General features: G+C 48.6%; 2 protein-coding genes across 4 annotated transcripts in view; one reads left to right on the plus strand and one right to left on the minus strand.

Moving 5' to 3' along the window:
- Positions 1-19,522, plus strand: phactr3a (phosphatase and actin regulator 3a). Of its 3 annotated transcripts, none has more exons than XM_057040057.1 (12): positions 1-328; positions 11,907-12,080; positions 12,167-12,334; positions 12,779-12,991; positions 13,461-13,689; positions 13,783-14,033; positions 14,174-14,327; positions 17,372-17,427; positions 17,767-17,828; positions 17,920-18,060; positions 18,229-18,305; positions 18,691-19,522. In XM_057040057.1, the coding sequence occupies exons 1-12, from the start codon at positions 226-228 to the stop codon at positions 18,704-18,706; spliced, it is 1,644 nt and encodes a 547-aa protein (XP_056896037.1). In that variant the 5' UTR covers positions 1-225; the 3' UTR covers positions 18,707-19,522. The 3 variants fall into 3 exon arrangements, with proteins under 3 accessions (XP_056896037.1, XP_056896038.1, XP_056896039.1); XM_057040058.1 differs by having other exon boundaries at positions 12,782-12,991; XM_057040059.1 differs by having other exon boundaries at positions 2-328; positions 13,858-14,033.
- LOC130529622 (synaptonemal complex protein 2-like) overlaps positions 19,277-22,410 on the minus strand; it is a 13,586-nt gene continuing 10,452 nt past the window's right edge. The window contains exons 37-45 of the mRNA XM_057040053.1: positions 22,133-22,408; positions 21,823-21,985; positions 21,372-21,556; positions 20,682-20,776; positions 20,437-20,536; positions 20,277-20,335; positions 20,104-20,182; positions 19,900-19,956; positions 19,277-19,797 (exon numbers count right to left, since the gene is read on the minus strand). Coding sequence (XP_056896033.1) covers positions 19,741-19,797; positions 19,900-19,956; positions 20,104-20,182; positions 20,277-20,335; positions 20,437-20,536; positions 20,682-20,776; positions 21,372-21,556; positions 21,823-21,985; positions 22,133-22,408 — 1,071 coding nt within the window. The 3' untranslated portion in view covers positions 19,277-19,740. The remainder of the gene's footprint in view (positions 19,798-19,899; positions 19,957-20,103; positions 20,183-20,276; positions 20,336-20,436; positions 20,537-20,681; positions 20,777-21,371; positions 21,557-21,822; positions 21,986-22,132; positions 22,409-22,410) is intronic.

Raw genomic sequence — 22,410 nt, forward strand, 5'->3', positions numbered from 1 at the left:
ACCATCGGGGGCATATCACCCCTCCCACATTCACTCACACACACACACGCACGCACGCACACACGCTGAATTTCTGCTCAGCCATGGCTCCCTGGTAGATGCTCAAAGCGGCTGTTGTCGGAGCGAATTAGATCCGCGCTCGCTCGCTGCTTCTTTCCCTCCTGACCTTGCCTGCCTCCGCTCGGGTTTTCAATATTTTATTCAGAATTCCTGCGCTGTCTCCACATGGCTTCATCTGACGGACTAGACGGCTGTCTGCAGCGAGGCAGATCTCAAAGTGACCCGAACATACTCACCGAACCGGGCATCGATTTGGCTCACGGCACAGGTAAGACGGACGGCGTCATTATCTGCATTTCTATAGGTCTTATTTATTGAGATCTTTCCACTTTGCCGGTTTTATTGAGATGCAGCTGCTTGTTGCCCTTTGTGGTATCACCAAAGAGACAATTAGCGCGGATGCTTCCAGCCCTTAGAATAAAACGCGGACTGAAACACTGAATCACGGTGCTGCAAATTGAAAATTAATGTGCCATATCAGTGAGTAAATGGCTGCACGCCTCTCTGGATCTGTGGATTATACACAGTGGATGCGCGGCCGGGGCCGTACTACATTTAACGTGCAACAATTACAGCAGAGTGTCCGGACCTCTCGCGTCTATTTATCCCCAGTAAATCCGCATGCATGTGTGGTCCGCGCTGCCAGCCGGAGTGCAGCCCTGTTCGGTGCCACATGTGAGTCACCATCTCGGGAAGCGTTGTCCATCCTTTTCCATCCTTGCTCGGTGTGTGTGACCCTGCCATATTGATGGCGCTGTCAACCCCACCCCCCTCTCTTCCCCACACTGAGCGCTTCACTGTCTCACTGTTGTGATCCCTGACGTTCACATCTGTGGAGACACCCTCCAGTCCTGCGCAGGTATGGCTGGGAGAGCTTCCCAACATGGAGCCCCGGCTTCTCTCCGTGGCCTGCTAGACCTGCTCTCTGTTTACAGTATAATGAATTGATCTCTCATTAATAAGGGACCATCAGGGAGCCGTCTACATCAGATGAACTCCTGCAGAAAAAAAACAGCAACACACACTCCATGTGCATCTTGTGTTTGCAGCAGATGTGAATCTGTCTTTTCAAAATTCCATAGAGAAATTTCCAAAAAATGTGCATGCACTAGGTTTTTTTTATGTAAGTGAGTCTATTTATGGTGGCGTGTGGGCTTAGGAGGAACTGCTGGTCACTCCCACGCATGGTGGCTTTTTACGCAAACCAAGAATGCTGGGCTAAATGATTCATAAAAAACAGCAGGAGCCATTCACCTTTCGGCTCCTCGCGGCTCTTTTTCTTTCACCCCTGCATCCTTGCGATGGCACCTGTCTGCACTCATCGACTGGCCGCGGAAGGTCGTTTGCTGGATCTGACCCTCCCGTGTTGGCGATTGCTCACACACCTGAATAAACAGCTCAGCGCTGGAGCGATGAGAGACGAAACTATTGGGCAACACGGGAGCGCGACTGTGTCATGGTGTCAGAGGTGTGGCGTGAAACGTGCCTGCTGACCCAAAGTACCCAAAAGAGTGCCCCAGGGGATCATGGCTGGTGTCTGGCACGCCGATCTCGGGAAAAGGATTACAGCGAATTGCCCCCTCCCTCATGGCAGCTGCAGGGGCTGAGGCAGTGCTCATCCACTCAGCACTGAGGCAAAGAGTCAACAGTGATGCGTCCCAGAGAACCAGGGCCTCCAAAAAGCTGCAGGAGCCTCCGTGAAGGCAACGCCGGCGCAGGACTCGAACCTGCTGTCGCAACAAGTCAAACACGTCTTGTGGATTTCTGTGCAAGCCTAGGATTCCAGGTCCAAACAGAGACATCAGCGCGTGAGTCTGAGGGATGCTGCCGTCGTCTGGTAATGGATGCAGCCGTATAAATAGGAAAGACACGAGGACCCTGCTAATAAAATGTCATCTTCCCTCACACCTCCCCAGCTAATGGTGTGGAGCGGACACCTTGGCCTTCTGTGGGCTTTTAGGGCTAACAGATTCCTGTAACACGATGTAGAAGTCTGCTCAAGAAGTGCAGGACTCAGTGGCAGTTAACGCTTTCACCGCCCCCCCCCCCCCCCCCCTTCCCCCGCTCGACGGCGTCCACATGTTTCAGTCTGCTCGGAGGGCTCCCCCCTCCTCCTCAACGCTACAGAGATAAGACCCTCAGATCGGACATGGAAACCATCTCCGAGGACTGCAGGTGTAAGCAGAGCCCCCCCACCCCCCAATTCACAGAGACACATCATCCCATGTGGAAGCTCGGCCATGACTCACTCCAGACCACAGCGACGCCTCATACGTAAAACCTCCTTTATGTTGAAGACTTGATGAGTAAATATGTGGATTTGTGACTCAGCCTTTGGTAACAGCCTAATCTCTTATTGAGGCATTTGTATAACACGAATTAATAAGTCGATGTGGAAGAGAAGGATCTGTTTGCATTGTGGATTTATTTTTAACATTAGCCTTTCGTTTCTCCGGAGGGAGAACTTGTTGCTCTTTAAGCTGTGGATAAAGAGGCCGTGAATGAGAAGCATGAATTGTCTTTCAGTCCCACAAAGATGTGAGAATAAGACAAAGAAGAGTTTTATGATACCAACTGTTTATGTGACAGAAATACGGAGCATTCAAATTTAATATAATGATGCAAAATACGTGCCGACAACCCTCATTGACTCCTTTTAAAGACTGACAAAAGAATCTACGGTGGCCCGCGGGGGACAGGCTTGGGTTTCCCTGACTGTCGCACAATCGTGATCTATTTTGGACCTGATGTTTAAGAAAGGAACTGTGACTTTAAGGCACCTGCTGAGTTCTTCTGGCACAATGTCCATTAAAACTTAGAAATAAAGTCTGGAATTCAAAGTTTTTATATGGCGATGCTCAACTTGATTATCGAGTTTATGCGTTCCAGGTTACTGTAGAAACATGGTGGAGCAGCAGTGGACCCCCCCCCCCCCGTTTTAGGTCTAGAGTTGAGCCCTAACAGGCAGGTGTTAAATTTAGAGCTACTGTTTTGTAGCAGACCAGATTATGACAATAATGGAATAATGCTAATCTCCCAGAAGAGCCCCCTGCAGGTGCTCTAATCACAGACCAACTTAGCTTGTGCTTCCTGTTCTGAAGAGAGTCATGCCAGAGTCACGACTCGCTCCTCCCGGTCGGGTTAGAGGGCCCGTGAGCGAGTCAGGGCCACCTGTTAGCAGTAGCCACTGGAGGGCCATTCATCGCCCCCTCTGTGGTGCACAGTGGTGCCCACAGAGGCCAGACGGAGACGCTCGTCCAAGCAGAGGCCGAGGCTGAGGCGGCTTCCTGGTTTCCTTTACTCTGCTTTATTATTAATTCATGTGGTTCAGACTGTTGGAGGTAGAAGCTCCCAGAAAGAACTCTGTGTATTCTGAACCACAAACATGGTTGTATCCATCCATCCGTCCTTGCCGGTTCTGGTTCTTTTTGTACTTTCTGAGGTACGGATGGATTCAGGAGCTTAAAAGACGTTAGCGATGACTGACGGAGTCAAGGAGAACAACATGACTGGTGATGAAAAGGAAATCTTAACCACGTCAACTCGCGCCGACGTTAGACAGGAGTCTTTAAGAAAAAAGTGACGTTATAAGTCTGGGCTTTATGCTTTTGGATTATTTGAAATAGAATGTGCACAGACGTGCTTTTTACGGTGTTTAATATCCTACATTATTAAACACATTCTATATTTTAATCAGCGTGTTTTCATGAGATGTTCATGCCAGGATTGATACAGGTCTCCCTTCATGGGCGCTAGAATGCTGGTCCACCGTGGTTCTATGGCAGCCCGGATGGGACAAACTTGAATGCAAACTTTACAGCTGTGATCTGTCACCATATAAAGAAAAGACATTTCAATTTGCAGTCTGAACATGTCCACAGCAACAGCGCTCCAGGGACGAGGACAGGAAGTTAACCAGTTGTCTCACTGCTGGATAATCGTGGATGCTGGACCGTTAATGGAATGTCGGCAGGGTTCCTGGAGAGTTCTGGAAAATCCTCTCTGTACTCTCTGCAGCGCTCTCTGGAAATGTATTTAAAACCTTGCTAAAGTGATAATAACAAGCTAAAAAGGGCCTGTTTTGGAGTCATTGAGTGCATCATCCACAAACTGCTTCGCTCCAGGGACCAGATCGCAGCCGTCGCTTAATTTGACTGCTCTCACTTTTTTTTAAAGAGGACCTGTTGAGATTTCTAGCACAGATCCCTCCCTCCTTGTCTCACAGGTACGCCTGTAACAGGACCGCGTATTTCATCATTATCAAAAAGCTACCGTCCAGTGTTTATAGAAGCATCCTCACAGCATCGTACCCAAGCCTTGATAGGGTGTGAGCAGTCGGAGCAGGAGATTCCTTCTCCTGTGCTGGTCTGAATTGTTGTGCTTTCACAGCTTTCTGAGCGCTGAACTCTTTTCCCTGCAGACGTTTGTTTCTGTCTTTCAGCTGCACAGGAAAATGGAGCAGAAAAACAGCAGCGGTCCTTATAAAGAGCCCCACTTTGCGCCCAATCCCCACCGGCAACGGGCAGCCGAGCAGGCGCCGGATGGCGTTTGTCGCCGCGTTGTGTTAGCATGTTTTCTGATCCGCCAGCTTTGTGGTCACTGATCTGCTGTGGAGCAAAGCTGGAAGGTGTCTTTCTTAAAGGAGATAGTCAGGCAGGTGAGCGGGCAGCCTCCAACACCTGTCATAGACGCAGGCATAAAGGGAGGAAGCAACGGAGCTGTTTAGCCTTTAAACGCTGAGGTTAAATGGAGTTCAGGAAGTCGTGCATACCTTGTCTCTGGTGAGAGAGCTGAGTGGTACTGGAGGGAGCTCCCCTGGGCAACAAGGCAGCAATTTTTCTTCCCTTTTTGAGCAAAGGGGGTGAATTAGTGGGGCATAGAGGGAAGCAGCACAAAGGCTGAAAGAGGAGGAGGAAAGGGCTTCTCTGAAAGGAAGCCAAGAAGTTGTCTTAGTGCTGGGATGATGGAGGGTCTGTAGGCAGCTCAGTAACACGGAGAATGTTCTCTGATGACGATCGGAGCAGCTGCCGCTGCGAACAGGACGGTTTTAGTCTTATTGTAAGGTTGATGTCTCTAATCTCCTCAACCACACAGGTGTTTATTTTTTTTTTTGCTATTTCCAGAAAAAACAATATCACATTATAATTTTTTGGTCAGGTTACAGACTTGGACACATTATTGGCCTTCGGACAGACCAGTGAAAGGCGTGAGGCCCTCCACATAGCACGTGCTGGATAAGCACTTTGGCTATCATTCCCAGCGAGGCCTCTCAAGAGATGCTAAATTAAATACATAGATACACCATCATAAAAAATGAAGCGACTGGAAGCTTTTTACTCTGCTGTTACTCCAACTGTGCGTTAGAGTGAAGAAAGCGTGCTCACAATCACTTCATTTAACGCCATCTGCAGAACAAAGCCTCGCCGCTTCAGTCGATAGCGTTTAAACAGTTAAGGGGAATCCGAGCGCGAGTATCTGACACCTGCTGACGGTATTTTGACGCTTTCTGGCCGTTTCGCCGGACGTTCTGCAAAGTCAAGAGTTTCAGCTCGGCGCGTTTCTGCTGACTGAACACTGATGCAGGAGGTAGTTCTGAATGAAGGTTTCTCTCCCGGCTGTTCGATGCACCTTTCAGAGACGGGAGAATTGTAGGAATGTCTGCCAAAGAGAGGGAGCCGAAATGCTCATCCATAAAAGTGACGCGTTGCATTAAAGTCAACCTTTTATGTGCGAAGGAAACCAGGATGAATCTGCAATCTGCTTGATTCTGAAAGTGGAGCCGCTGTTTCGTCTGAGCCAGTCTCAGCACCACGGACAGCACCCGAGTCGTGTTCTGTGTGCTGATGAGTCTGGCCTCCATCACGAACGCCCCGCGCTTGATCTGCTGGGAAGCCCAGCATTCTCGGCTTCTCAGAAGTCGTGAGTCACGAACGGTGTTTTGGTTTAATCATCCCGCAGACGGGACGGAGGCCAAAATAAAAGGCGAGCTGTGGCAGAACCTGCGGAGCAGACCCTGGGCTTGTTATTGATGGACCCGTGGCTTCTTCAGAAGCTCTTTTGAACGACACGTTGCACTCCTGGATGCCGCCGTTGTGGGCTGCACTGAAATTTGTGCAGTCTGAGGAAGCGTTCGCTGTGGAGCTGACTCATTTTAGTCAGTCCAAAACAAGCCTCGAAAGAGCAACATGTTTATTTCTGAGACAATTGTGAGGAAAACATGCATGATTCAGCCTTTCTCTAAACAGGGCAGCATACGTATAAAGTCCAGTATTTTAAACAAAACTGGAAGATAATACTCAAAAATGCCACTTAGGGAGCCAATTGCAATAGTTGTCACACTTTATTGATGGTGTCTGCAGCCAGGCGCCATATTTGTCTGACCCCGTGTCCTCGGCGTGCCCTGAATTACATGCATGGAGAGGGTATTGAAACAGTTATTACACGGTGTAATTATAAACACAACCGTGCATGTCCACGATTAATGAGATGATTGCACGCGTTACACGCTGACACGTGCCCATAATGTCCAGCCACTGTTGCAGACGTGGTCTTATCGCATCGCACGGTAAAAGGGCGTAAAAGCATGATGTGATTTTTATCTTTTTTTTTACAGCAGCTTTGAACAGACACACACCATTACACAATGCAGCTCTCTGTCCTGGTTCCAGCTGTCTTATTCAGCTCAGAACAAGCCCAGTCTCACGCGGGACTGATTGTAAGCTACGTCCTCGCTGCGGGACCTTCTGTGGAGCTGAGTGTTTGTCTCTGCACATCCTGCCTTTGTCTTTGCTGCCTCCCTCCGGAGGGACGGGGAGCGCGGTGGAACCGTAGATCTAGCCTCCCGACGGCTCCCGCTTTGTGTTTTTGTAGGATCGTAAATGAGTTTAAATGATGCACCAGCTGAGTGAGTCCTGCTGCTGGTTTCTGTGGAAGTGTTAGCATTTACAAGTGGCCCACCAAGGGTGACCCCACACCACAATCACATGACTTCGGGGTCCAGAAGAGGCGCTTACTCTGGACTGAAGAGCTTCCCAGACACAATCAGGCCGTTTCTTCTGTTTCTTCTGATGAGCAGATGTTAGGATGTTAGGTTTCCCAGGCTCGCCCTGTTGTGTGGGTGGTGGGAAATGCACTTTTAACGGGAACACTGTCGGCCCACTGGGTCGATGTGATGACTGCAGCGCCGACGCCGGTCTTTGACAGAGGTGTGTCCGTGTAAGTGTCACACAAACATCCGCTGGTGTTTTGAATTAATGGATTAATGTGTGCTCTCGCAACATGGCTGAGAGCTCAACTAGGCGGAGGATTCCAGGCGGGTCCGGGTGCGGTTTGTTCTGGAGTAGAAGTTCCTCAGTGCTGCAGGAAGGAGGTCCAACTGAGAAAAGAAAGAAGTGCGGGGCAAATTTCCAGTATTTCCGTTAATGAGGAAAAGTTCCCTTGAACCCCATGTAGCATTTTCAGTGTCTGCTACTTCAGCCCTTCCTCAATCAGACAGAACATTGGAATTTACCTTCTTGTCAAAAGCATCAAGATCAAAGCAAATCAGAATAAGAAATATGCAAACAAAGTAGCAAATGTGTTATTTAAGGGAGTGGATGTTTCAAAAAAATCACTCAGCAAGCAGACATGAACATCCTCTCTGAACTATGAGTCACCCTCCAAAAACACCCCCAAAATGTCACATTTACACTTTGTCACAAGGGAAATCGGGGTCAGTTTCCAAGATTGCGACAAAGATCCGTGGTGAGAGCGAACCGTCTCCGCAGCCACGACATGAAAAAGACCATCATCTCTCATTCTCCACGCCAGCATATGGGCGCTAACGAGGACCTCGGGCACTTTTCTGTGGCTTTGCCGGCGTTGGTGACATCATCCCAGTCCCTCGATGCCAGTTGGCCACATGCTGGGGTTTCACACTTGGGCTGTAATCACTTTGATGAGCGCCATGAACATGACCTTTGCGGACTCATGCTCCCCAAACATCAAGCTCCTTCACTGGACGCTGTTGTGTTTCCTTCCCACAATAGTTGCACATCAGGCATGTTGGAAGTTTGGACATTTAGTTGGATCGAGTCTGTTTTCTCTGATTTCCGTGCTTCTTCCGTTCACTCTCATTAGCTGCGAGCCCCGACTGTGGCCGGGCCCCTGAGGCTGTGGGGCTACAGGCAGATGGCAGCACAGTTGCAAAGCCAGGGGGGGTAAAGAGAAGGGGTTAGCTGGCACGGGGACCGACGACTTCACGGTGCATTCAAGGGCACATTGTTCGCCGCTCTTGTTTTGAAGCGGCGAATGAGGGTTGAGGGTCTGGCAAAAAGTTGATACCTGCATCCAGGAAACGATACTAATGGGAGGAGGTAAATGCCTTGAGTAACAGTAAATAAGGGTTCCTGTCTGCTGCTGGTCCTGGGGGTGGAGGGTTATAAATAGACATAGAAAGCTGACACGGATGTCCTTAAAGGGCAATAAGTCATAAAAATGTGACAATCTGTTTTTGCTTAGAATCGTATGATTCTCCTTGACTGCTTTTCTTTTATTGGACTTTAAATGGAAATTATTTGGGTTTGTGTTGGGTCTGCGTGGCAACAAAATGACGCTACAGTACGTATTTTAGGAAAGTAAATACTTTCTGCTCCGATTACTTTGGAAACGTCTTGTTTCTGACGCAGGTCTGAGGATTCTCGCCATTCCTATAGACTGATATGATAACCACATATGAACTGTACTTGAAATGCCAACAAGACAAAACAACACAAAAGCCCGAATAAACACTCAAGTGCTTTTAAGACCTTTGTGAAGAGCGTCTCTTCAGACACACCTGTCGGGTAATTCAGCCGAAACTGCCTCCGGTACTTGTTTCCCAGGGTGGCTCCTGTTCATGGCAACGTCCCCAAAGGTCACAGCATAGTGGGGACATGAATGTGTTGGTGAGCACCCATTTACACCACCATAAAAACCCGATAACTGGGAAACATCAGATGATCGGACTGACTGGAACTGATGTGTTGTCATGCACTAGAGAAATGTGTTGTTTGGAAAACCCTGGTTCCCGTGTTTCTGTCCATTCATGGGAGAAATACCTGGGTAGTGACTAAAAACTTCATTGTATCCATAAAACATAGCTGCACAATAGGCTACGTGCAGGCTAAGTGGGCGTGGTCCTCACTATCCCCCTAGCCCCGCCTCTTATGGCGACCTTATCACACAGCTGGGGTGCGTCCGCTCCCAACGCTATTTGCATTATCAGCCATCAGCATCAGGAGTCTGTGTCACACACGCCGCCGTGCTTCCTGAGGGGAATTTAATCTTTCGTGGTGCGAAAAGCCGCAAAGCCTGACTGGAATTACGGCGCGTGTGCAGGCTCCCGTTTGATCTGGTCCACTCCAGCGGCAGGAAGCGGAGATTTAATTCATCCTTTTTTGGTGGGATATTCTACTTGAATCTGGCAGCACTGCCCACATGGTGGGAGCCGTCCAATCGTGCTCGTCTGGCATGTTTTCATACATCGCCTCCATGTGCAGGGTGTTTTCACCCAGATCCTGAGCGCAGGCCCGACTCCCGTCAGTTCCTCTGAACACCCCAGCTCCCACTGAAAATGAACAGTTACTTGATATGCATTAGAAATCGCTCCTCTGTGATTGGACGAGCCCCAGTTCTCCTGCAAGTCCTTCCGTATAGCAACAGCCCCCACCCATCTCTCCTTCCTTGTCTCTCTGGAATCCCCCTTCTCTCCTCCACCAGCCTCTCGCCTCCTTCCCCTTTTTTTCAACACACAAGACGGAGCGCTTCCTCCACGTGGCTTCATCCCCCTTACCCACAATGCACCGCTGTTGCTGCTTGCCATGGATGTGGCGGGGCAGTGTCTGCCGGGTGGGGGGTGGGGGGGTCGTCTCCTTTAAGCTATAGACCAACCCGGCTCCTCCTGCTCTCTCCCTCTGCTGCAGCAGCATCTGGATGTGGTCACCATGGCAACAGTGGTGGGTCTAACCCCCCTCCCTCTTTCACAAACACAGCTCCTCTGCCCCTCCCTCTCCTTCTCCAAAAGCCTTCTCCACCCCCCTCCCCCCACCCCCGCCAATCGGGTGTGTTTCCTTCAAGCTTGACCTGGATTCTGCGTGTGGCGTCACGCCTGCCGTCACCACGTGCAGGCCAGTGACGTTGGCGCTGCTGGGTAACGGGCGTGTGTGGTCAACTGACCTCTTTCCTGGACGTCCTCTTTCCCACACCCGACCCTCTTCTTTATTGCACTTGTCTTTCCTTTTTATTGGTTTCCTTCATGTCTGTTTGCTTCGAAATCGCTAAAAAGGATTTGACTGTATCATCACTGCCACACTGTACCAGCACATCAGAGGCTGAACCCCTCTCCATCAGACCCTCCTCCCTTTCCTCTCACTAAGCCCCTGCCGCCACCTCCTCCTCCTCCTCGACTGAATATTTGAACAAAGAGCCTGTGAAGGCAGTTTTCAGGCTCCTGGAAGTGGATTCTGCCACACTGAAGGACACAGTCCTTAAATAAACCAAATTTCTTATGCCTTCCTTTCCTTCTGGGCTCTTTCTGTCACCATGTCCAGGCAGCCCAGTATCAGCACACACGGGCAGCTCTGTAGACGTGCATTTTAGCTGAACATGAGTCACTGCCATCATTGATTGAAAGTCACGTTTCCTTTAAAGCTGTGGCAGCTCTGTGAATAAGGGACAGCGCGTTTATTATGGAAAATCGTTAGCTGCATCACAGATAGCTGCTCCTGTCAGCCCAAGCTCTAATCAGGCTACCTAAGCAGATCATGTGACCTTTTATGTTCGGCGCTGCTCGCTGTCACTTAGCTCAGGTATTGGCTTGATTTTGGCGTAAAACTTGCAAATACTGTTTTCGGAGATTTTGCTGCACACGCACGCTGTTTTCTTCGTAAGACCTGTCAGATCCATTTGCACGAGGTGAGTTTCTGCAGGAATTGCTGCTTTGGAATGCTGATCTGTGCAGATCTGAACAATGTTTATTCACAGCACTTATATAGGGATGCACTGAGATTGTCAGGACTTTTTTCCTTTCAAAGAAGGCAGAAAAACTGCTGTGGTAGGTGTGATTGTGAATGAGAGCAAAGACTGGTCCTGTCTGAAGCAGAGGGATACGGGTCTCAGTGAGAAAAAATAAAGATCAATTAAATCAGGTGATTTGGAGCAGAAAGGCTTCCAGACCTGCTACTATTAGACAATTGTGTCATTTCATGGGCATGTGTGAAGACACCTCACCATTCCTGCCAGATGAGATGTTTGCTGAGCGGAAGAGAAAGTGGAACATTGAGGCATGAGCAGCCCAGTTAATCTGAGTGTTTGACTTTAAATGTGAGTCTGGCTTTATTATGCTGTCATGTTGAGGGTTCTGAGTCTCTGTGCGACAGTTCTAATTTCTAATTAACCTAAAGTCTGAAACAGAACATATGAGATTTTTGGTTACATTGGCACTACAAATACTGTCATTTAGGTCCTTTAGGTTCCAATTTGTGACTGACAATATCTGCAGATCAAATCAGGGGACAAAACTTTAATTAAACCCAGATTTAACCTGTTTGAAACAGCAATATCCAGTTCCCCTCATTGAATCACAGCAATACAAGAACCAGCGGAATTATTAGAATTCGAGGCTGAGATGATGTAAATTACCTCTCTAAGCATGTGTGAACTTTCATTCATCACGGTTCCAAGGTATAAAGTATTTTACAGGTGTGCACACATATGTGCATCCAAATAACATTCAAGGTTTTCTATATCCATAAATAGTGTGTTACTCAGTGTGTTGCTGGACCTCAGACAGACTGTACCACCCAGCCTCCCCCTTTTTTCTTTTACAGTAGCTGCAGTAGAGCTGGTGGACCAGCAGAGGGTGCTGAGATCTGGTTGCCTGGTGACGGGGGTCCACACTCCACCTATCCGCCGGAACAGCAAGCTGGCCAGCCTGGGGCGCATCTTCAAGCCCTGGAAGTGGAGGAAAAAGAAAAACGAGAAGCTCAAGCAGAGTTCGACAGGTACAGACCACACTGGTAACAGGTGTCACCTTACAAATCTATACAGTATAAACATCTATAAATAAATAACTCCGGTCTTCTCTCAGATGTAGCATTGTCCAGCAGCCTCCTGTGCCATGACCCAAACTCCCCGACCCAGGGCTGCTGCTCAGATGGAACCATCCTGCTTGGGGGATTTGGGGGACCGTTACACTCGAACCTCACGGTCAGCAGCGTGGAATACCTCGGCCCGGATGAGGATCATCCGTCTCCAGGTGTGACTCCTTTTTATGCAGTACAAACACACACACACACACACACACAGACGCGGGCTTTAATTGCGAACAATATATAGCAGTGTGTAGGATTACAGCGATCAACTTCTCTGTTGACCCTCACATCAACTGTTTAACATCAAGTTGTTAAAACCACTTTCCTCTGGCTAGAAACTGAGAATTTTATTCACTATTTTATTATTTTTAGTCTGTATTTCTATTTCAACATACATTCAATGTTTGTGAAAAATAGTTTAGTTCAGTTTAATGAGTCATGTATTGGGCGATAAAGCTGAGTCAGATGAACCAGTAGAGGGCAGCAAACACAATCTAATATCTACCACCAAGCTCCTCTGTGGTGAGCAGAGGCGATACATCGGTACCACTGTGGCACCATTAAAATACGCCTTCCTACTCTCTTTCACCTGGCTTCATGTGCTCCAGTAGCTGCACCTCTGCACGATCTCTGCGATCGAGTGGACCCATCGCTGCCCGATGAGGACCGAGGGGAAGAGGTGCACCCTGCTGGGGATCTATCGGAGGTGCTGCAGGACATGGGAGAGCAGATGGAGGACAGAGCGGAGGAGGAGACTCCGCCCGGAACGTCTCCTCCTCAAGTACCTCCCAAAGTTTTAACTCAGCTGAGTGTCGGAGATGGTGAGTGCGGCCGTTCACTCAGTGTGGTTGTTCAACCAAAGCAGGTGTTCAATGTTCTGGATAGAAGAGATTAACAAGATCTAAAAAGACTCACGGGAAATTTGAGGAATTCTGCAGACTGAGAACGAGCCAAAGCAAACCTGAAGTAGAGGGGAGTGTGAGACAAAGGACTTCCTACTAATGTTCCTTCTGTCCTTCCCAGCAGTGTTACTGTGTTTAGAAATCAGGTTTTCCCAGAAACCTGCCCTGAGTCACAAATGACACCCTCCCGGGAAAAAGCTGGAACATTCCTGGGAATGTTCCTGCATGTGTAAATGAGCTCTGTTTAGTATAAACATACAGACAAGATGTCCACTCAGGACAGTAAAATGATGAAACAATTATAATAAACTTGAGAAATGTTAATGGTTTCATCATTTTATCTGTACATCTTCTTTCCGCTCCTTGTCCGCTCACCCCTCTCTTTCAGAGTCAGGCCCTGTATCGCTCCCCACTCACCTACCTAACTCCTACCTCCCTAAGGAGCCTCCACAAAGGGCCACGGAATGCTTGTCTTCAATGACGCTGCCACTACGAGGGCCCCTGCTCAACTCCTCAGGGTCTCCACATCTAGGCAATATGATGCACCCTCCCATGCCCCCTAGCTGCATTATGGAGGAACTGCAGAGAGCCTTTGCTTCCAAGAATAGGCAGGAGAGGTGAGGGAGTATTTTGATCAATGCATGTGATGGCTGGTCAGCAATCAGAAGTTTACTCACCAGCAGCTCTACCCCCCTCTCTTCCACCCTCAGCGTGCACGAAGGGTGTGAGCAGGGCTCACCCCCCAGGCTGTGGTGCTCTGACGGACGCCTCTCTCGCTCCTGCAGCTCGGAGAACCAGCACGCGTCCTCTCTGGGGAGCGGCTGCGCCGGCGGTGGAGGGTCCGACTGGCCTAAGAAGGAGGCAGAGGAGAACAAGGAGAACGTGCGGCTGGACCAGTGCTTCTCCAACACCTCGGGCCTCCCCATCGACCTGGACGGCTGGAATGAATCTGTCATCTCTGGTGTGTAGAGGAGCCTAACAGTGAGCCACTGTGTGGTCCATAATGTGCTTTATAATATATATTTGGATACGACCTGACTTTGCCAAAGAGTTCCAGAGCAGGCGCGTGATTAATGCCATCGTACGTCTGCATGGTGACAGGCACACTTCCTCGGAGGCTAAGGAAGGAGCTGCTGGCCGTCAAACTACGAAACAGGCCTAGCAAGCAGGAGCTGGAGGACAGGAACATCTTCCCAGCCAGGAGTGATCAGGAGCGGCAAGAAATCCGCCAGCAGATTGAGATGAAACTTGCCAAGTAAGCAGCGAAATATCTCCAGTGTCAATATTCTTGACCCCCGTTGCCGCAGAGAGTGCGACACATCATATCTGTGTTAAATAATGGAACCAGAATCGATGGCGGATCCGAGCGCCAGACACCTCCAAGCTAAGCCTGCATGCGTCTTAATAAACGAGATGGAGGTGAAATAAGCAGATTACATCTGATTATTCGGCGCAGGCTTGATTAGAGGGTGTAATCGTCCGCTTCTCTGGCTCCTTTTAACTCAATTACAGTCGGTGTTCCAGCGAAGCCACCATTTAATTAAAACAGCTCCGGATCAGGCAACGAGGCTGTAGATCTCCCCAAACCAGGCGGATTAAAGTCTTAGAATTCATGTCAAATAAATTATTGGATGCATGTAATGGAACATCCAGGTTCTACAGTGCAACAAGTTCACTGAAGGTTGCAGCCCCCCCCCCCCCCACACACACACACACAGCAGCAGCACTCAGCAGCATCAGTGCCTGTGTGAATGTGCGAAAAGCCTCCTCCCATCAGACGGCGTTACATAACTCGCCGTGCTGTAACAAAGCCGAGCCCAGAGCGCAGCTCCAGCTTCCTGGAGATCCATCATTAGCCTGTGAGACATTAAGAAGTCCGCCTCCGTGGTCTATTTTTAGAACAACTGGAGGGACAGCACGGTATGTCGCTGTTATTTGGGAAAAGGGTGATCGGAAGTTGCCTCGGTTGCACGAGCTTACGTAAAGGTGAGGCTGGATGGCTTCAGCTTGCGTAACAGCCACGAGGGTCCGGGTTCCAGGAAGGTTCGACTTGTATCACAGCAGTGAGAGAAGCTGTTGCACAAAGACCTCATTTGTGTTGATCTGCTCTCTGTGGAGGATCTAGGAGGGCTCTCTCTGAACCCGAGGCCTTTTGGACCACGTGATATTTTGGAATGAGAGCCTCACTTGTCTCCAGTGCTTCATCTATTAAGCAGAAGGCTCTTACGTTATTGCACGCGATAAAATCTGATGCCATTTTGACAGGAGGAAGTCCTGCCAGAATATGGCTGAGATTGCTGAGGAAGCTGGAGTTTATTTCCCCAGGGAGTTCACACGAAGTGACAAAACAATCCATCAAGTCCTTCTGTAGAGTCCTCTCTCTCTCCCACCAACATTCAATCAGCTGCTCGTTCGCCCTCCGTAAGCCTCGCTCACAATGAAATCAGAGCCAGTTGAGCAGAAAAATGTCATTGGGGCTCTCGGTGACACCTTGTGTGTCTGCAGCTTCTAAAGATAGAAGCTGCAGACACACTCGGCTGATGCTAATCTTAGCCGCTTACTCTTTTCAATAATGCATCCGAGCGTGCGCTCCCTTTCTCCACCGGTGTCCTGTGGACGAGGCACATCGGCAGAAATGATGGAGGGGGGCATCAGGTGCAGCCCACTGCTGTACCGGCGATTATAGGGAGGCTCTGCCTCTCCATTGTTGTTTCTTAAACACTCTTTTGTTCTCTTTCCCGGCTGATGTATCAGACTTCCAATTCTACAGCAGCCTGGGCGGTAAATGGAAACCCCGCAGGCAGCAGGGCGTTTATGTGCGTCACCGTGGTATCTTTTTGGGGCGGGATACCTGTTAAATCTGTTGTTGCTGTGGTAAGAGAAAGAGAGAGGAGAAACTGGAGAATCTCATTCCCAGTTAATAGGATTTAAATACAATAAAAGTCAATTAAGTTCCACCGAATATTCAGCTGCTGCATTCAGAAGTGTGGTGATTCTAAGACCTGGTTCATCATCAATAATCATTACTTATTGTTATTGTGTTATTGTTTCTGACAGTAAAAAGAGGAACAAAAGGGTGATCTCTTTCTATAAATAGCTACAAGTCGTGCTCGGCGCAGAGGGTATTGCGTGGGAGTGGAGTCCACACTGGTGTTGCCAGGCAGAAAGTGTGAATTTCTGCGCTCCGGCCTCCGAGATCCCGCTGCTGTTGCTAAGCAACTCAGCCACCCGGTCATTTAACAGTGTGGATGCTCGGCGAGATTTTCGCGGGTGATTTTCCATTTGGTCGCGCGATTTGCTGATCCCGAAGAAAATAGTGTCGTTAGAAGAACAACAACAAAAAAGTTGCCATCTTAGAAAACGCGTAGCAACGTTCTGTGCAACACTCGAGCAGAATTGGTCGTGAAATTATAGGTCTTAGAAGAAAAAAGGATACTCGCGCACACGATCTTCGTGCGTCCTTGGCTGTGCACGACTACTCTACTGATTGGGTGCATGTGTGCGGATGTTTATGTCTTTGTGTGGAGGCGTGGCAGGGAGATCCTGCCGGATGTCCTTTCCACCTGTCTCTGCAGGTGTGCAAGCGCACGCCCGGGTCCCGCACTGCAGCAGCCTTTATTGTTGACCACACGCACGCAGGGCTACGGGAAAACGTGGATCGGGATGAAAACGAAAGCGACATCTTAAAATCTGTCGGAATAGTAGATGGTAAAAGAGGTGGTCCGAGTGTATTTATTATTTAAATCCCGCTTTGAAATAATCCTCACCCTTGTCTAAAAAAAGCCCACCGAGCAAAAAACGTGACTAAAAATAAGATGAAGTGGGGAGATTTACTGGGCCAGTAGCCCAGCGTGCGTTATTGAGGAGGAGGAGGAGGAGGGAGGTTGGGGATGCCGCCAGTGAGAGCCCGCGTAGCTCCGCCCCCTACGAATTATGCATGCTGTAACCAGGGAAACTAGGGGAGTCTCGCCCCAGCAGCCCATCACGACCCAGTTGAAAAGCGCCTGTGCTGTCGCCAGAGTCGGTAGTAAAGGAGTGTCCGGGGCTCTCCGTGCCTGGCATGCAGCATCCGCTGTCCGCGCACTAACTCGGTGGACAAGCGCGCTTCTTCGGCCGTTCCAGATGTGGGGAGCGCCTCTGCCGAAGCACCACAGCCGCGGTCCCGACGCGAGATGGAGACATAGGGGGTTCCTGACGAGGAAACGCGCAGTGAAGAAATTAGAACCGGTTTAGAGGCGAGACGGGGAGGAGGCGGAGAGTCGACATGGTTCAAAACGTGGTTCTGGTGTTTCTCCGCAGGAGGCTGAGCCAGAGACCGAACGTGGAGGAGCTGGAGAGCCGCAACATCCTGAAGCGTAAGTTCAGAAAACACCCCAAAAACGGGTCTGCAAGCTGCAGCGTCTGTGATTTTTTTCTTTAAAAAAAATAAATAAATCGATTTGTGCATTTAAAAGCAAGAACAGTAAAAAGAGGAGAGTGGTGCATTGGGGAGAGCAGAGGACAGAGTTGTACATTATTCAGCAGCAGAACGCATGAGTGCACATTCTTTCACCTCAGTGGAAAACACGACTTCCTCCGCGCTGTGCACATTCATTACGTGACCTATTGTCTGTAACGCATCGATTTAAGTCCTTTTTTAAAAATAATTTGGACATATTACTCATTGTCTAATTTATTTTGTGTTTTATTTCCAGAGAGAAATGATCAAACGGAGCAAGAGGAGAGGAGAGAAATCAAGCAGCGGCTGAACAGAAAGGTACACAACAACAATCCAGCCTTGTGGCGCCCTCACTCACACCATTGTGGGGGACCGGTTTAATGGCTCTGCCCAATCCACTGTGTTCCAGCTCAACCAGCGGCCCACGGTGGATGAACTGCGGGACAGAAAGATTCTGATCCGCTTCAGCGACTACGTGGAGGTGGCCAAAGCTCAGGACTACGACAGGCGGGCCGACAAACCCTGGACCCGCCTGTCAGCAGCTGACAAGGTGTGTGTGTGTTTTGTTTCTTGTAAATGACCCAAATAATAACCATCTATTATCTATTATCACCTGGACCCGCTGCTTTACACATTCCCTGAAGCATCTTGTCTTCTTTCAGCAGCAGAGGTCACCTAATGCACTAATGCTGTTTTGTTTACCCACAATTCCCTGCAGGCTGCCATCCGCAAGGAGCTGAACGAGTTTAAAAGCACCGAGATGGAAGTGCACGCCTCCAGCAAGCACCTAACGAGGTCAGTATTCTGTCGGTGCTGAGCGTGTTTGGGAATGCACGTCGGCCCTATTCTGGGCAGCAGTGATCTATATTTAGCTCTCCTCACTCACCCGCCCCATGCGAAGAGTAGCTAAAGATAGACGGCGGTGGGGGGAGGGGGGCGCTGAAACTGACGCGGTCCTCTGGAGAGTGTGTACCGGCAATGACAAACTGCCATGCTGCCCTTGGATGAGCTGGTTTTGAATCCAGGGGTTTGAGTTGTAACAGTGACCCAGAAGCGCACGAGGCTGCCTCCGCATCAGACAGCCGAGCTAAAAATAGCCCCCCCGGGACGGGCTGATCGACAAGGGCACCTCTGCTCCGGCGGGCCGTTGTCCACGTTAATGTCCACCTCCTGTCTGCAGGTTCCATCGGCCATGAACGCAGAGAGTTTCTTCTGTGAAGAAATGCTGAGCTGGGACTTTCTGCAGCTGCTACCAGCTGCTCAGTGGCGACGGATCAAAGAGCCTGGAGCACTTTTTGTCTTCAGCGTGTCTTTAAAGTCCTTCCCGCACCTCTCGACGATCGTATCAAGGTGTGGGAGGGAGGGTGCGGAAGGGCAGAGGCGGCGGTGCGTCCTGGAGACTACTACACCTCACCACACGGAGGAGGACTCTCGTGGAGCCTCTGACTCTCAGCGTGAGATGGACAGAGAAGGGAAAAAAACAATCTTGTCATTGAGTCTGTTGGGTTTTTTTGTACTATTTCATTCACTCTGTTGACAAAGTGGTATGACTCCGTGTTACTGGCAGGAAGCTGTGCATGTGACCATCCCCACCTTTTCTTAACCGATGAATAATGTGTCACTTGGACTGTGTAAAGTCAGCAAGGTGGGATTTATTATCGACTGTATGTACAGAATGTCAATCTGAATGAGGCTGAAGGGGGAAACACCTTTGTAAGCACTACTTGTCTTAAAAATACAGTCTTTTTCAAAGATGGCTCCTCTCATTCATCAAACTATTTTAATTCAAGGAAGGATCGTGCGAGGCGCGCAGAGGATGGAGTTTAAAAACAGTTGGTACATTAAAGCTTTGAACGTTCTGTTCTGAAACACTGAACCCAACTATACAAGAGTTTTCAGATCAAAGAATTTGCAAATTCATCCAAGTAATTGTGAACCCTTCAAACAATTTAGAAACATGTAATCGATGTTAAAAATGAATAAAACATACAATCCACAGATTTCAAGAACAACAGTAACCTTTTCCAGGAAAACAGAAAAAACAAGTTGTCCGAATCACCACAAACTGCACATTCCTGTGGATTAAAAGCAGGACCTGGAAAGATCAGAACTTCAGGCAAAGATTCAGAATTGAAACCAGCACAGTGAGCATAAATGCAGTGAAAGAAAAACTGCTTGCTTGCACTGTGAGTACCTTTTTTTAATCAGATTCCTGATGAAAACATGTGGCTCAGGGGAAAAAGAGTGCATGCAGACCTCTCTTCACCGTCAGGATCTCACCCTCGTGCTGCAGGAAGGTCAAGCACGGACAGATGGTTTACTCACATTCACAAGAGTAAAATGTGCTTACTCCAAATGCTGAAATGTCAAACTTGTCACGTCCACTCACCATCTGGGTGAGGAGCCTGTCCTGGACTGTCTTCATGTCTTTCCTTATCAGACACATCTGAAAACGACAAACAAAGCAGTGTGGACTTCAGAGAGAAGCTCAAGACGTGTTGACAGATGAGACGGTGAAGGGAGCAGAAATCTAAGGTGCCAGGACGGCTGGACGCATGAAGTATGGAGCAGGTTCAGGTTCGGGAGATCTGACCTGGGACATGAACAGGCTCTCCTCATAGTCCAGGCTGGGACTCACGTTACCCTGCAGGGCTTTCTTCAGGGTCTCATTTCTGGACGACATTCAGAACGTTCCTGTTTAGCACTTTTACACACATCAGCCACAGCAGTGCGTGTGACACTTCATTATCACACTAATAGGTTCACCTCTTCTTTTCCTGCTCATGGTAGGAGGAGAACGCCACACTCTGCTTTTTCCAGTAGGTCTGCGAGAAGACAGACCACAAACAATGATCTTAGAAACGTGAGAAAGTTCACAAAATAGAATATGAGAGGGGAAAAGCGTGGATCAGAGACGGTGATATACAGTCAGGTCTTTCTCCATGGTTTTCAGCAGACCCTCATCCTGCTCCAGTTTGTCTATTTCACCTAAGAGGACCTCCAAAACCTTCTCAAGCCTGTCTGTCCTGCACAGATTTCAGGTTATAGCAGTGAAGGAATGAAAAAAACACCAGAGCAACAAGCACAGAGTGTTAAAGAACATCAAGTCCTTGTGTCTTTATCAGAGTAAAGTAAATATATTTAGGAAGACATAACTAAATACTGACTTACTGGCATTTGTTCAGTTGCATGTTGAGGGAGGTGAGATGTTGCTGGACGGCTGTCAGGGACTGCTTGTTATGGACCTCCATCATCGTGTGACGGTTCTATTACAAACACATTTCACATATAGGGCCAGACCAGAAAAGTGAAGGAGAAATCAGAATTATGACAGGACGCAACTAAGCAAAACAGTCAAACAGGCCAACTGCTGGGGACAGTCATCAAGGATGGTTTTAGCATGATCCAGAGGAGCTTTGACCACTTCCAGCAGCACTTCCTGTAACTACAGAGGCCTGACGCCAAATATAGGCTACACATACAATTTATGGTCGTCTCTTCCTGTAGATTTACTGTGGTTTACTACATTCAGTCATCCTTATCTTCTACGTGTTCACCTATTTTGGTAATCCACTTGATTCTGAGAGAACGCAGAGAAAGAGATTCTAATCTGCAAATGAATGCTATCACTACTCACTCACTCTGTGGTGGCAAATCTCTGAGTTCTGGTGTTGCATAACAGACAAAGGAGTTTTATGATAAACAACATTCATTTAGGATGAACAAGGTGTCTCTAAGTGTTGAAAACATCAATGTGTTGCTAAGCAGGAAAGCTGGCTGAGCAATCATGACTCGTTCATAATTCCGTGGAGACCGAGGAAATAAATGTCAGTATTTTCAGATGTCCTGTGTGTTTCTAACCTCAAATTTGTTCCTAAACTCAGAGGACAATTTCTGACAGATGTCGCTTGGGTTCACAACAGTTCTTGGCAACTCCAGTTCTTCCTCCATGTCCATGTCTCCTTCGTCAGGGTCCCAGTTAGTGCAGCTGACACCAGTGGAAGACGCTGCGTGGCTCACTGGGCTCTGAGCAGGCGCTGTAGTGACTGAGGTTACAAGGAAATCTACATTTTAAAGAATTGCAAAGACAAACTTCTTGAACATGATCAGGTTATCTTCCTGATAACTTAATCGTTTCAATTAAAAACTATTTTGAGGACAAAAATGACGTCGCGTAATTATTTCAAATTCCCGATGATGATTGGATCAGTGCTGCGTAATCCATTTATGGGATCCCCCTGCTAACAGACACATCTGAGAACATGTTGTTTCATCATTTACTTGGTGACTTATCAAAAGTGACAATTCTTACATGATGTAAACAACTTTCTTGGTTTCATCCGAAAAGAACTCTGCTCTCTTATCCTGCTTTTCTTCTTCTCTTCGTTCTCCTCAAAATGACTGCGGCGCTTCAGGCTTGGTCCTGACATGAAATGCTGTGCCGACATTACATCTTTCTTCTGAGGTGGTGAGCTCTAGCAGAGTGGAGAGTAAATGATGGGCACACGTCTTTGTAAATCACCATCGCACACCAACTCTGGGACTTCACTGCTTCAGTGTTGTACAGATATTTATCAATTCAACTGAGTCTGTGTTAAAACCATAGGACGATAAATCTGTACCTCCTTCTTATGAGCCCAGCCAGCAGAGGAGGAGCTCTTAACTGTGCTTCCGGTGAGCTCTGGTTCTGACTGAATGAATGATGTGGACAGTGAGCCCGAAGATACCAACGACGCTTCACTAAAAACATAATGGCTGCTGTCACTGGCGGGTCCTGGGGTGGGTGACTGAGGAGGCATGGGCACGGATGGATTTTGCATCTCCTTGAGTGTGGATGTCAACAAGGGCTCAGAGAGAAAAGGGGAGGGAGGTGGTGAATCCTGGTGAATCAGTCTAGCCT

Source organism: Takifugu flavidus, chromosome 8 (assembly GCF_003711565.1).
Source record: "Takifugu flavidus isolate HTHZ2018 chromosome 8, ASM371156v2, whole genome shotgun sequence".
NCBI classification, from domain to species: Eukaryota; Metazoa; Chordata; class Actinopteri; order Tetraodontiformes; family Tetraodontidae; genus Takifugu; species Takifugu flavidus.